The sequence below is a fragment of the Panthera uncia genome (assembly GCF_023721935.1).
Source record: "Panthera uncia isolate 11264 chromosome C1 unlocalized genomic scaffold, Puncia_PCG_1.0 HiC_scaffold_3, whole genome shotgun sequence".
Classification (NCBI taxonomy): domain Eukaryota; kingdom Metazoa; phylum Chordata; class Mammalia; order Carnivora; family Felidae; genus Panthera; species Panthera uncia.
Window position 1 is genome coordinate 29580231 of NW_026057584.1, and position 15035 is coordinate 29595265.

General features: G+C 45.9%; 1 protein-coding gene across 3 annotated transcripts in view; it reads right to left on the reverse strand.

The window, feature by feature from the left end:
• Window positions 1–12887, reverse strand: part of ADAM23 (ADAM metallopeptidase domain 23) — a 171627-nt gene extending 158740 nt beyond the window's left edge. For all 3 annotated transcript variants that reach the window (XM_049615076.1, XM_049615074.1, XM_049615075.1), the window contains exons 1-2: window positions 12674–12887; window positions 11294–11511 (exon numbers count right to left, since the gene is read on the reverse strand). In XM_049615076.1, coding sequence (XP_049471033.1) covers window positions 11294–11511; window positions 12674–12887 — 432 coding nt within the window. The remainder of the gene's footprint in view (window positions 1–11293; window positions 11512–12673) is intronic.
• Window positions 12888–15035: the final 2148 nt, after the last annotated feature.

Sequence of the window (15035 nt, forward strand, 5' to 3'; positions counted from 1 at the left end):
TTGCAGTTTATAAAATTAATGCACAGAAATCGGTTGCATTCCTATTCACCAACAATGAAGCAACAGAAAGAGAAATCAAGGAATCAATCCCATTTACAATTGTACCAAAAACCATAAAATACCTAGGAATAAATCTAACCAAAGAGGTGAAAAATCTATACACTGAAAACTATAGAAAGCTTATGAAAGAAATTGAAGAAGACACAAAAAAAATGGAAAAAGATTCCATGTTCCTAGATAGGAAGAACAAATATTGTTAAAATGTCAATACTACCCAAAGCAATCTACATATTCAATGCAATTCCTATCAAGATAACATAAGCATTCTTCATAGAGCTAGAACAAACAATCCTAAAATTTGTATGGAACCAGAAAAGACCTCGAATAACCAAAGAAATCTTAAAAAAGAAAAACAAAGCAGGAGGCATCACAATCCCGGATGTCAAGCTATACTACAAAGCTGTAATCACCAAGACAGTATGGCACTGGCACAAGAACAGACACTCAGATCAATGGAACAGAATAGAGAACCCAGAAATGGACACACAAAAGTAGGGCCAACTAATCTTTGACAAAGCAGGAAAGAATATCCAATGGAATAAAGACAGTCTCTTCAGTAAGTGGGGCTGGGAAAACTGGACAGCAACATACAGAAGAATGAACCTGGACCACTTTCTTACACCATACACAAAAATAAACTCAAAATGGATAAAAGACCTAAATGTAAGACAAGAAGCCATCAAAATCCTTGAGGAGAAAGCAGGCAAAAACCTCTTTGATCTTGGCCGAGCAACTTCTTACTCAACACGTCTCTGGAGGCAAGGGAAACAAAAGCAAAAATGAACTGTTGGGACTCATCAAAATAAAAAGCTTCTGCACAGCGAAGGAAACAATCAGCAAAACTAAAAGGCAACCAACAGAATGGGAGAAGATATTTGCAAATGACATATCAGATAAAAGGTTAGTATCCAAAATCTACAAAGAACTTATCAAACTCAACACCCCCCAAAAAAATAATACAGTGAAGAAATGGGCAAAAGACATGAATAGACACTTCCCAAAGAAGACATCCAGATGGCCAACCGACACATGAAAAAATGCTCAACCTCACTCACCATCAGGGAAATACAAATCAAACCATAATGAGATACCACCTAACACCTGTCAGAATGGCTAACGTTAACAACTCAGGCAACAACAGATGTTGATGAGGATGAGGAAAAAAAGGCTCTCTTTTGCATTGTTGGTGGGAATGCAAGCTGGTGCAGCCACTCTGGAAAACAGTATGGAGGTTCCTCAAAAAATTAAAAATAGAACTACCCTACGACCCAGAAATTGCACTACTAGGTATTTATCCAAGGGATATAGGTGTGTTGTTTCAAAGGGACACATGCACCCCAATGTTTACAGCAGCACTATCAACAATAGCCAAAGTATGGAAAGAGCCCAAATGTCCATTGATGGATGAATGGATAAAGAAGATGTGGTATGTATATACACAATGGAGTATTACTCGGCAATCAAAAAGAATGAAGTCTTGCCATTTGCAACTACATGGATGGAACTGGAGGGTATTATGCTAAGCGAAATTAGAGAAAGACAAAAATCATATGACTTCACTCATATGAGGACTTTAAGAGACAAAACAGATGAACATAAGGGAAGGGAGAAAAAATAAGATAAAAACAGGGAGGGGGACAAAACATTAAGAGACTCTTAAATATGGGGAAGAAACAGAGGGTTATGGGAGGGGTTATGGGAAGGGGGATGGGCTAAATGGGTAAGGGGCATTAAGGAATCTATCCTGAAGTCATTGTTGCACTATATGCTAACTAATTTGGATGTAAATTTTAAAAAATTAAATTAAAAAACAAAGGAAAGAAACAGAGGCTTTTGTGGGAATGGAGCCTGTTGTCCTTTATACCCATATTACCATTATGACATGGACAAGGGATGCCTCCCAATGGAGGCTCACACAGCTATAAATGCCTCTCTGCTAAAACGGGAATGGTTCCTTCAGAAACAGATTAAACCTGATGTGACAGGTCTTTCCAAATTACAGGAGGATGTGACTTCCCCATTCCTCAGTCCTCTCGGTCCCCTTGAAGAACTGATGGACAGTGTGTTCACTGCCTTAGTCCCTGGTGACCTGGGATAACCCCTGGGAAGAGCTGATGGAATGAGAAGGGGAGTCTGTGTATTTCCCCGATGGCAGCACCACCACTGTACCCAGTGGAGCCTTCTGGAGAACGACAACATACTATCCTGCCAGCAGCACCACACTTACCAAAGATGGCCAGTCGGGTCAACTCAGCTCGCTGAGCTTGTAGCAGTACAAATGGCTGTGCAGAGTGCCATTGCCCATGACAAGCCTCTTGTCCATATTTTTACTGACTCGTGGGAGGTTGCTAATGGACTAGAGTTTTGATCAGGCCAATGGCAGCAGGACAATTTTCCCACTCAAGGCCATCCCATTGGGGGTGTCCCAATTTGAAGGGACATTGGCCAGGCACTAGTCATAATTAAGGTTACCCACGTTTCAGCACATTCAAAGCTCCAGCACATTCAAGCTCCAGGGGTTGTCTTTAACTGAAAGGTGGATGCCCTGGCTAGGTCACTACCAGTTGGAGCTCAGCCACCAACTCTTTACCAGTGAGTCCACCGGCTCCACCTGCTCCACCCACCATCACCAAACTACAGCCCCTCTCCCCGCCCCCGCCCCCACATGCATCAATCAATTGTTGGCTCCACCATTCTGACATTTCTTAGTCACCACTTCCATGCTCTTTATTCCCTGGCCAAAGGGTCCCTTATCTCTTCAGGGCATGGGGGAGCTGCTGCCATAATGACCTGGGCCCACCAGAGGGCATTCTGCTTGTTCTGAATGGCAAATTATGCTCCTAAACCAAAGACTGCACACCGCCCTGTCATGCTGCAGTTCTGGAAGAGGACCACTCTCTTCGCCTCTGGGGGTTAATTTCATAGGGCCATTCCCTCTGTCAGCAGGCACTATCCACTTGACAATTATGGATAGTTCTACTGGCCTATTGCTTGCTCTCCTCTCTGTAGAGGTGGCAGGTAATCTCTTTCTTTTCTAAGTACATCCTGTCCCCATTTGGCCCTCCAGACACCACTGACACAGATCAAGGATCTCATTTTATTGCCCATATAACACCGCACTGGGCTCTCCTACAGGGTATCCAGTGGTACTTTCATCTCCCAAGTTGCCCCTTAAGTTACAGGGTAGTAATTGGACTCCTAAATGGACTTTCTGGCTGCCAGGGCACTTACCACTTTAAACTCTAGGCCATACGGCCAGCATGATCATCATACCAACTGGGCTCACCAGGCCATGCTGCCTGTGACTGTGATCGTGGGGGAATTTGATGCCTTCAGCTTACAGGACAATATTACCTACATTTTTCCCAACAGTTCTGAGTCCCGTCACAGACTTAAAATGTTGATCATCTCACCTTCCAAAATTCCTTGGCAACCCAATCAGGGGCAAGGGGGCTATGACCCCCTGGTCATAGTTAGTCCTGGCCCATAAGAACATCGACCCACTGTGCTGCTGTTGGAGCACACTTACCTGCTTGACATGCAAATCCCGCCTGAAATTCCAAGGTATGGTGGCTTTAGTGGAGGGCTGCTTTGTCCTAACCATACCTCCCCAAAGGAGGTGGAAATAATTGCACCAAGACCCACTAAAGGGATGGCGTGGAGCTCTAGGGGGGGGGGGGGGGAGAGGCACTCAGGCTGGTTGACAGCAGCATGAGGAGATGACAGCATGGCGATACGATTACACCACTTGGCCCTACCCCGCTTTGGAGGAGGCTACCAATGAACTGTTGACCCATAACAACCCCTTAATAAATCTTCACATGGGGCAGTCAGTGGGGAGGTGCAAAACTATAAAATACAGATGCTCACTGCTGCTGGCCTTACTCTGGGCCTTGAGTGCCCTCCGGGTCATAGGGCTTCTCCTCAACCCAGAGAGGCAACACTACAAAGTCGCCGGACCATAAAGCACTCACTCACAATTGCATCCCAGCATGGAAGGACAGCACGTGTTGGAAGTCAGCCCTTAGAGGTGTGGCACCCAAAAGCCACCAGGTATGGATGTTAGCTTAAAGGCCACCAGCCCTGCTTACATGTTCACAGATACCCTGACCTCTGGGTACTGGCCATTACATTGCCCTGATTTCAACCCTAATTGGCTGATAGGCTTATGTAGTTCAGACTCATCTCTGGTAATAGAGAGCCAAACATTAAATTGTTGGGACCATATAACTAAGTTTTCTTTAAACCAAGCTACACATGTGCCTCCAACCCTTACTACTTATGGATGGAGACCTCCTTGGAGAAGGGTACTGCCTAATTATTTACAAGGTGCACCCAACGACCCCTCAGACTTACTGAGAATTTGTGATACTAGTAAGTGCTCTTGATGGTTCAAGCAAACCTTAATCTGGGCACCCCAAATCTCTGCAACCTTATTAGACCCCTTGATCCCTCAGTTCCCCTCCTGGGTAACTACCTGAGAGAGCCACCCCTCTCTCTGGGATGGCTCCCTCCACCGGTGGCAACGCTGGAGATGACAACACCCAAGCCCACAACGTCATGGGACACAACCTCATCCCAAACACCGCCTCTGCAACCTTCCACTATGGCAGAGATGACACCCAGAAAAGACACAGCAGACTTGGTTGAGGAACTGAACACCTGTTTATCTAAACTCCCTAGTGATGACCCCCTTGGGGGGTATTTTGCAGTTAACAACGTGTTTACCCCAGAACCTCTTGCTTACCACAATGCTGGCTGCTCAGGTGTGGGGTGGGACTCTGGCTGCCAAGCTGCTCTCTGCTGCGCCTATGAGTTTGGGAAGGCCAAGGTATGCGTCCATCTCACAACCTTATGGGAGCCCTTTTAAACACTTCACTCGGTTGCCTGCCTTCCCCACACCCATTAGATTGGCCCACATTATGCATCCTCCTGGGACTCAGTGAATTTAACTTCCATTGAGAGGACCCCTTCCTGACTGCAGATCCTGCCACCACCGCAGCATTCCCTTCTACACCCGCTGGAAGGACCACAGTTACAGGGTCACCTCTCTACACCACCCTGGGGGGACCCTCCCACACAGCCACTACTCAGAGCTCCTGTTCAAGCCCTCCAATATAGTCTTAATATATTTACACAATGGACAGAAATCAAGCTCATTTTGGGGGGCTGCTGTAACTGCTGGGCATGTTACTGAGCTCAGCAAAGGCTATTTCCCAAGTTTCTACTCAGCTGATTTATTGACTCAGCCCCCATTCGCCCAACAGAAGGCACTCAACCGGTCCCTGCAGCTTGCCCGCAGCTCTCCGTGGTGCTCAACTGCTCCCATGCCGGACACTTTGCAAGACAGCATGTGGCACCTGCAGGAGTCTGTCCGCATGTGCCCTTTACAATCCTCCCTATCTGCCCCAGGCACCGACACCACACAGATGAATGAGACCTGCACTTTGTCCCAAGGAGCACAGTCCCCATGGTCTTGGTTCTTCCCTCAACCTCCAATACATCTGCATCCCTGCTGGCCCCTGGGAAATCCTGTCTGTCTATATACGTGTACTATGGTCTCCCCAGGACTACCCTCACAAACCACTAAGCAGAACCCTCAGTCTGTCTTCCTGCCTCCCTCACATCAACAGTGTGCAGGGTTCATCCCCATTACGTCAGGTGCAGGCCTGCTACTATCTCATAGGGACTGGACAAGGCACTGCTGAATCAGGCACCCAGAAGCAAATTATTAAGGCACACACCCACCGGCCAGCAACTCTGGCTGAATACATTGGGCTGTTACACCAAACCCGAGTCTTTTTAAAGAAGTTTTTTAATGTTTATTTATTTATCTTTGACAGAGACAGAGACAGAGACAGAGTGAGGGCAGGGGAGGGGCCAGAGGGAGAGAGGGAGACACAGAATCCAAAGCAGGTTCCAGGCTCTGAGCTGTCAGCACAGAGCCCGACGCGGGGCTCGAACCCATGCACCGTGAGATCGTGACCTGAGCCAAAGTCGGATGCTTAAGCGACTGAGCCACCCAGGCGCCCCACCAAGACTTCATTGTTAATGCAACAACAACACGATTCTTTAGCAGAGGTGGTTTTGTATAACCGTTTAGCTTCAGATTACTTATTGGCCGAGGAAGGAGGTATACGCGCTGTAAACGGAATCACCTGCTGCATGTATATCAGTAATTCTGGACAAATTCTGGGAAACTTACAAAAGATGGCCCAACAGGTACAAGTGTTTCATACCCTCACCCAAGCGTTTTACCAAACAAATACCTTAACCTTATTCAAGGGCTTTATTTTCTTGGCTGGATCTCAACAAGAGAAGGGAATGGTTACGGACAGGATTTCAAACTGTCACGTGTCTACTGACATTTTGCTTTGTTCCAATGTTCATGGGTTACGTGACCAAAACTCTGCCCGTGCCTTTTAATATCTCCACCATCCTGGCAGTGCCTAAAATTTTTCCTAAAGATTAATTCCTAAGCAGCACAGGGTCAATTGTGATGAGAAAAACAACTTTTTTGTTGTTGTTTCTGAGCTGCTGCCTAAGCATTTTATAGCCTGATAACCCTGCTCACACCCAGAGTCTGGACATTTAGATAAGAACTTGAGTTCAGGATTCCCACTCTCAGTTCCCACTTTGGTTTTCCCAGGGCACCTTTTAAAATAACCACTTAGGGGGCACCTGGGTGTCTCAGTAGGTTAAATGTCCAACTGTGGATTTCGGCCCAGATCATGATCTCACGGTTCATGGGACTGAGCCCTGCATCAGGCTCTGTGCTGACAGCACAGAGCCTGCTTGGGATGGTGTCTCCCCCTCTCTGCCCCTCCCCTGCTCATGCTCTTTCTCTCAAAATAAATAAATAAACATTTTTAAAAATAAAAAATAAAATAGAATTAGCATTTAGGAGTTAAGCCCTTGAAAACTTAGTGACCTCGGCCCCAAATGCCTCATAAGTAACAGGTGCTTGCTGCTCTCTCTGCTGTCTATGTCCTGCTCATCGTGACTTGGGACGGAGGACTGCTCAGGTGCTTGGGGACCTACCTGTCAACCCGTGTGGGTGGCTTGTGCCCCCTCATTCTGCGTATTCTTAATTCCACACACCAGCTCTGGCTCCCCACAATAGGGAAGGTAACAAAAGATTGAGCTGTGTGCAGGCCAACTGAAGTCAAAGGAGGTGACATTTCTTTTCCCTAGACTCTGTGCTATACATAGTGTACCTCTTCCATCCCTTCCCAACAGGAAGAGAAAAGAATCCCAAGGGAGCAGGATACAGGGTAAGTAATTTGTTACTAAAGGAAAGTTCCGCGAAAAGGTCTAAAAGGGAAAGAATACACCATCCTAAATATACTTCTTTGACATAAGAACTATTTTAGTCTGATTATTTCTAAGAAACAGCAGACACAGGAGAAGTTCTGAAAACCAGAGCACAAGTTACCCTTCTGTAAGAGTGGTTTCCATTTTATAAGAATTCTCCATTTGTAAGGGTCTCTCTCTCTCTCTCTCTCTCTCTCTCTCTCTCTGGAAGACAATGATTCTAAACATCTAGAAACTCTCATCAATGGAGAAAGCAGAGTCTTCTCTCACCACTTACTGTGTTTTTCCTGATAGCTTCCCACAACTGGATCCCCACCCACCCACCCCCAACATCTTCTTTTGTCTTTAGCTGAAGATATTATCTAAGGTAGTGACTTGGGCAATTCTGAAGAGTTACTCAGTTTTCCTGGGTCTCCCCCATGCATACAGGAGGTACACATGTTATAAAACTTCTGTTTGTTTTCCTCCTGTTAAGCTGTCTTTTATTGCAGGGTGTGGCTCAGCCCAGAACTTCAGAGGATCTCATAGGATTAGGATTCAGATCTCATAGGATTATCTCAGAATGAATGAATGAATGAGTGAGTGAATGAATGAATCCAAATTGTTTCTCCCTCTTTTTAAATGTATGTCCATTTAATTAATATATTGCATTAGTGGTTAATAAAATGCTTGCGTTTAGTAATCATCCATTTTTGCTTATAAATATCTTGGGGCACCTGGGTGGCTCACTCAGTTAAGTGACCAACTGTGGCTCCGGTCATGATCTTGCGGTTTGCGTTCAAGCCCCACATCAGGCTCTCTGCTATCAGCACAGAGCCGGCTTCAGATCCTCTGCACCCCCACTCTCTCTGCCCCTCCCCGACTTGCGCACGCTAGCTCGCTCTCTCTCTCTCTCTCAAAAATAAACATTAAAAAATAAAAAAAGGTAAGTCTTGGTAACAAAGCAAAACTAAATGTTTCCATTTCAGACCCTGAAACTTCTATAAGGTGGTAAACTGACTTCCTAGTAAGGAAAAATTTACACTAATTCATCAGAAAATAAAACTGTCTATAAAGAAACTTGAATTGGGGTAAGCACCAAAACTCAAGGAATATAACCATTTCAATCCAAGGTGACCACATTCCCCATCTGCTCTTGACCATCTCAGTTTATGTCTATTATCCTAGCTTGATGATTAAGCGTGCCCACTGTCACTCTCAAAAATGGCACAGTTTGGACAATAAGTTATTCATCACCTTATCTGGAGACAAAAAGATTCCTAAACAATCTCTGACAAAGAGAACTTTAAGGTTTTCAGAAACACTACTATTACAGAGGTGCTTTGCATCATCTGTTTCTAAACTCGTGAATTGTGAAAGAGTTAATAACATTTTCACTTGCACAGTTGTAAAGTAATAAGGACTGATCAACACTCCATGTTTGTGAAATAAATGTAAAACTCTGCCTTGCAACCCCTCTCTGGGAACTTCCCTATACACCTGTACCCCCGGTCTGAGGATCCACGAGAATGGCACAGTGATTCAGCATTTCTAAGGCATTCATTAAAATGTGCTTGAGTGCAATGAAATCAGGAAAGGAAAAAAAGGTACATAATACACATACTAAAATCAAAACTTCTTGTAGAAAAGCAAGGATGATGAAACTCTATCGAATCTCTCTTTGCTGAAACATTTGTAAAGCAGCTGAACTGACAAGTGTCTCCCATGACTATTACTGGCAAGTCAGTTATCTTAAGACACAGCAGGAAACCTATGGGACACTTTTTGTCACCTCGTTCCAGAAATGCTTAAAAACAGAAATAAAAGGGAAATCACAGAACACAAAGGGAAATTTCACGACACAAGATGCTGTTTATACCTGTAGCGGCGGGGGGCACTTTTTAGAATCTTGCTTATCTCATGTTAGTGTCTCCTGGGGGTCAGACGGTGCCTTGTCCATCTGTGCACCCTTATCTCTTATCTCTGAATCTTTAGCATACTCCTTTGCATGGGAAAAATGTGCAACCAGTGTGTGTTGAATTGAACTAATAAGAAAAGGAGAAAAACGCTTCCAAATATAATTTCTGTATAAGCATTTTTTTCTAAGATAAAAAGAACCCCCACCACCACGCCCCAACAGCAAGTATGTGTTCCGTGGTGAGAAATCTACGTGAGTGGCAGGACAAGGTTTAACAAACCATATTTTCATAAAAATTAAGATATACAGGAGTCAAACCATGGCCTACCCAAAAAGCAACCACATAACATTAGACCAGAAGATAGGCATCAGTCATAGCCTTTAAAACTTGAGTTATAAAAATATTCCTCTGAAATATTTTTAAGTCTCAGCTCAGGAGGAATTGAGCATTCTTTGAAATACACTTTAAGGCAACTTGTGTGTGTGTGTGTGTGTGTGTGTGTGTGTGTGTGTGTGTGTGTTATTCCTCCAACACCCTATGCAAAGGCACCGGAGTTCGAGAGCCTACCACCCAATCACAGAAGGTTTCATTAATTAGGACAGCCAGAAAATGGGTCTCAATGCACTTCTCAAAAGGGCCTTGGATTCGTCTTCTTTAAAGTCACCATCCACTCATCCTATCAACAAGACAAATGGGCAGACAGGATCCAGGAGTCAAGCCATTAAGTTACACAGGAGCAGATGTCATAGGGCTGTGAGAACAGAGTCCTGGAGTTCATCTCAGCCAAGGTGGGTAACAGCCACATCACAATACTGTGAAACAAAATTAGCTGCTCCAATAATATTCTGTATTGAATAGGAAGCATTTTCTCAGAAACCTGACTTGTAAAAAATAATAAAAATGAAATGTTCAGGCCTCTTGAAGTTTATATTAGCCATTTTACAATCTTCGGAAAATCACCCAAAAGCCTTAAATTTCTAACTCCTCATTTGTAAAATGGGAATAAATACCATTACCACTTACCTATGTTTTAGAAAACAAATCAAAACAATGATATGAACCACAGATACTTTTCTTAAACACTAGATGTTAGACAGTTACTGCTTTTCTCAATTGAACAGGTATAGTCCAAAGTAAAATATCTGACATACAAACTCTATTCTCTGCTCCTGATAAAGAACAGAGGCACTGATGACCAACCCGTTGTATAAATCTGCTTGGCACCCAAAATATTACTAACTCAAATAAAGAGCAGTAAGCAAGAAAAAAAGATCCTTCAAACTCTTTGGACATTAAGCTCCTCATCTTCTGTTGAATGCCTTTTTAAAAATCAGTGTCACTTTCTGAACCAACTGGAAAGTAAAGCAACGACTCACAACGAATGCAGATGAAGTCTTGAAGGACTATGATGGCCAAAACTGGTCTCTATATTACATAAACAGTTTGTATATATTCACTATAGTCTTTTTAAATGCCATATTGTTTACCTGCTGAAAATATGTCAGAAAAAAAGTATTTTTTACTCTGATCAATTAAAGAAATTTAAAATCAAAGTTAAACACTCAGTTTCTACGTGAAAGTGATAGGGACTCTGCAGACAAATAGCCTCATAGAGCAATCTTCTGTGTGCAGACTGAAAGCAGTTTTCATCATGGGGTGTAGAACACTGCACCCTTATAAAAAGCCTCACAGAAATAAGTCAGGACCATAAACATACTCACTTAACTACCCTTCAGTGTCCAATGCAACTTAAAGACACATGGACCACATTTCAGCTATTGGATTTAAAAAACCATAAGAAATTCAAATTCCACATTAGTGTCAGAGAGAAAAAAACAAACAGCAATCCTATCCCAGTAGATCCCAGGTTTACTTCCTCCAGTCTCTCCTCTATCATAATATTGATTGATTTCCTAATAAAATGTTGCAGTAAAATTTGTGAAATCGGATTGTGGCAGCAAATCAAATCAAAAGACAACTCTCCATGGCAGCTACTTTTACATACCCAGACCCATGCCTACCTTGTTATGTTTTTGCTGGTGTCTCGTCTTTGTGTCAAGAACATGATAAGGGCTTTCCGAGTCTTGGTTGATGTAATATATGAGTCTTGAAGGCAGTGTGATTTCTTTCTGCATTGCATTCCTGTAACTGGTATCATTGCTGCTATTCTGTTGCGATGTGTTGTCTTCATCTGCCAGGACTTCCAAATTTTTTTCTGCAGTTTCATTCCAATGCGGAGCTGGGGTGGGGGGGGTGCACAAAGATACACAAATACACACATATGCCCAATAAATACATACGTACTACAATGTTTTTCCATCAATTGCAAAAACAAAGTTTTCTATTTATAAGCAGGTAAGAAGTAGAGACACAGCAAAGCAAGTTATCCCAACAATGAAATGGCCTGGATAGGTTAACGGCCAGTGAGGCTTATACGACAATGTACTATTTATTGTCTTAGTGTTTTTTATGTGTATTTCTAACCAGTCTCAAATCTACACTTCTAAGTATGGGGAGTCGGGGTGGGGGGGTGGAATGGACTTGAAGGAAGACGTTAAATGAACATGCTCAGAGGTTTTGACCCTCTTCTCCATCCCTTGAGTCTACAGAAAGCTCAATGGGACTCTGACTAGGAGTATCCCATCGGAGAGCTAAGAATGCTCCTAAGATAACTGGAGTGCTGAATTCACGGGCACGGGTTGTCAACTGATGCATTAAACAAAACAGACAATTCCTTTTTCTTTAAACTTTGAGACGAGCAAAAATTCTCTGCCATAGAGGGAAGCAGATGCTGGCAGCGTTCCAATTCCTTTTATTTTCCTGCCAAGGCCAGCTTTCTGCTTCCACTGATTTCCAATCATCGACGTATTGAATATCATATTATGTTAATTGTTCATTATAATGACAAGCATTTTGAGAATTACAAACTAAAGGTCTCTCTCTCCGAAGTTTCCCTCCCCCATCTTAAGTCCAACAGCAGTGAATAAACCCAGCAGGCGATGTGAGGAAACAACACATTACCACTATCATTATTACAGCCTCCCGCATTCACATCCAGGCTCTCCACCCAAGAAGCAACTTGCTCCCTCACTGCATTTACCGTCCACCGGTTTCCCCTCCGCCAAGTTACACAGATCGCTGAGGGACCCCGCATCCACTAAATACCTTCCAGTGGAACCGACAGTAATTGGAATGGGTTTTTAGTGAATGCAACAGAAACGGACTTCAAAAAGTGAATTGGAACGAACAGGGGTTTGGGAAAGAGGTGGAGAGGCAGGCAGGGTGGCTGGGAAAGGCCGGGCCCGGGACGTGTCCGGAGCGCACGGACCCGCGTGCCCTTCGCTTTCCTCTGCAGGGGCCCGCAGGCAAGGCAATGCAAAGGGCACCGGGGCCATACCCACCGCTGGGTGCAGCAGCCCCCCAGGCACGGGGCCGGGACGAGGTGGCGAGTGGAGGCAGCAGGAGAAGGACGAGGAGCAGGCGGCAGGGCGGCGCGCGGGCCAGGGCGCGGGCAGGCGCCGGGCCGGCGGGGCCGCCGCGGGGGCCGCCGGAGGCTCGGGGAAGGCTGTAGCCCGCCAGGGGCGGCCGCCGGGAGCTGCTGCCGGGCGGCTTCATGGCTCATAGCTCCCGGGCGCCGCTCGGTGTGGCCAGCGAGAGCGCCGGGCTGGGCTGCGGGGAGGCTGCGGGCGGAGCCGGTCACGCCGGCTCAGCGCGCATGGTGCCGCCGCGGGCAGGGGGCCGGGGCTCGGGTCTCGGGACTAGGGGCTGGGCGGCGCCCCCTCCCCTGCTCGCCTCTCAGCCCCTCCCGGGCGGCCGCTGAAGAGTCCGGGGGTCCTAGTCGCTCCGCCAACTTGGAGCCTCCCCAGATGCTCCTCCCTCCCTGCGGCGGGCGCGGCCGCTCCAGCAACTGCGGGGGCTGCTGCTGGGGCTGAGGATGCTGAGACGGCGCGTGAGAGCGAGCGGCGCGGGGGCGCGCGGCGCGGGCGTGCGCCCCGCCCTCGAGAGCGCGCCCGAGCGCGCCTTCGGGTCCTGATGCTGATGCTGATGCCGATACGGATGCCGTTGCTATTGCCTGGCACAGGACGCACTGCGCATGCTTTATCGTGGAGGAAAAGGGAGAGGGAAAAAAAGCAGCAGAGTGATGCAGCATCCCAGGCAGCATCAGAGGTGACGGTGGCATCTTCAGAGGTGGGGGCGGGAGAGGGGGGTGGCTGGCAATAAGAGATTAGCCAGAGGGGAAGAAAGAAGCGTACCGCGGTTTCCAGGCCAGAGACAAAGATGATTTGGGAGAAACAATCAACCAGAGAAATCTACCTGCCTCTCCCACCACCCCAGATCTTAAATACTCCCCCCTCCTATTCCAACCCCCTTCTCCGGGAGACCCTAAGGCCAAGCATTTCCTTCCTAATCCTTTATTTATTTCCTTCCTGCAAATTAATATAAAGGATTGCGGCCGGAGAGGTAAAAATAGCGCTGCTCCTCATTCAGCTGGCTCTTAGCCAGTGAAAAGAGGACTGCGAAGCACGTTTGCTCGTTGCAGGCTGGTGAGGGCTGGTGGGCGCGCTGAGCCAGGAGGCCTCGCAGCGAGCCAGACTCCTGCGCAGGAATCCCCAGAGCTGGGGCGCTCCCCCTCCGCCCCACCCCCACTCCCGGGCCTCTGTCCCCTGTGCGTATGCGTAGGGGCTTTTCCGAAAGCTGAAGAACCCGGAAGGGTGTTTGCTCAAAAGTTCAGAAAGCGTGACTGGGTGTATCTGGGAAGACTTAGAAACCAAGTGTGTGGCAGCTATTTGGGGAAATCCATCGTTTGTCAGCCATCTGGGTGGACTTGCACTGGGGAGGACACACCACAGATTTTGAGATCCAGCCCTGACTTCTTCAGAGTAAGGGGGCGATTTTTCTCTTGCTGCTGTAAAAAAATGTAAATCCAGAGTCCCTGAGTTAGGTAGGTTAGCAGCCACTAAATCCTACGGTTTGTTTCCATTTAGGGCCTGTGACATATTTCTGCCCCCAAAGCCCCACAATGCAAGCTTTCCTTTATTCATCCATCCAATGGCGGTGAGTGATAACAATGTTGTCTTACTCCATTATTAGTATTTAAAATGGAGATTATAACATCCACTGCGGGGGATCCAGAGTTCCAAAACTAAAAGAAAAAACTACGAGTATAAAGCACCATAGTGATGACAGGGTTTAGTGTTGTTGGCCATATTCTCCACCCTAAAGAGGTTCAGAAAAAGGCTTCCCCAAATGTGCCACTTTGGCATGTGGATTATTTAGAGCTGAAGGCAATGGAAACCCTGTGGGCTCAAGAGAAAAGTTTGCCCCTCCCTTAACTGCCTAAAAGAATTTAAATTGGGGATCTTTCTCAGAATAAGAGTTACTACCAAGGATAACATTTATCTGAGTGACCCCCATACAGCAATGCAAGCATCTAATTACCAAACGTGCTTATTCTTATTGCCAGGTGCATTGACCTTCTCTCCTTTGGAACCCCCAGCACCTATCCCATTCCTCAGCCCAGGATAGTGTATATATCTCAGTTCACCTTTCTGTTTTGAGAACTCCCATGTATGTAGAGTTCTCATATAGATGAAATTAAATTTTATTTTTCTCCTTTAATCTGTCTTGTGTCAGTTTAACTCTTAGACCGGCCAGAAGAACCTTTGAAATATAGAGGAAAATTTTTCCACCCCAACAACCCCCATTTAACAAAGAAGGAAGAGGTAGGGAGTGGGGAAAGAGATGGAAGGAGGGAGGAAGGCA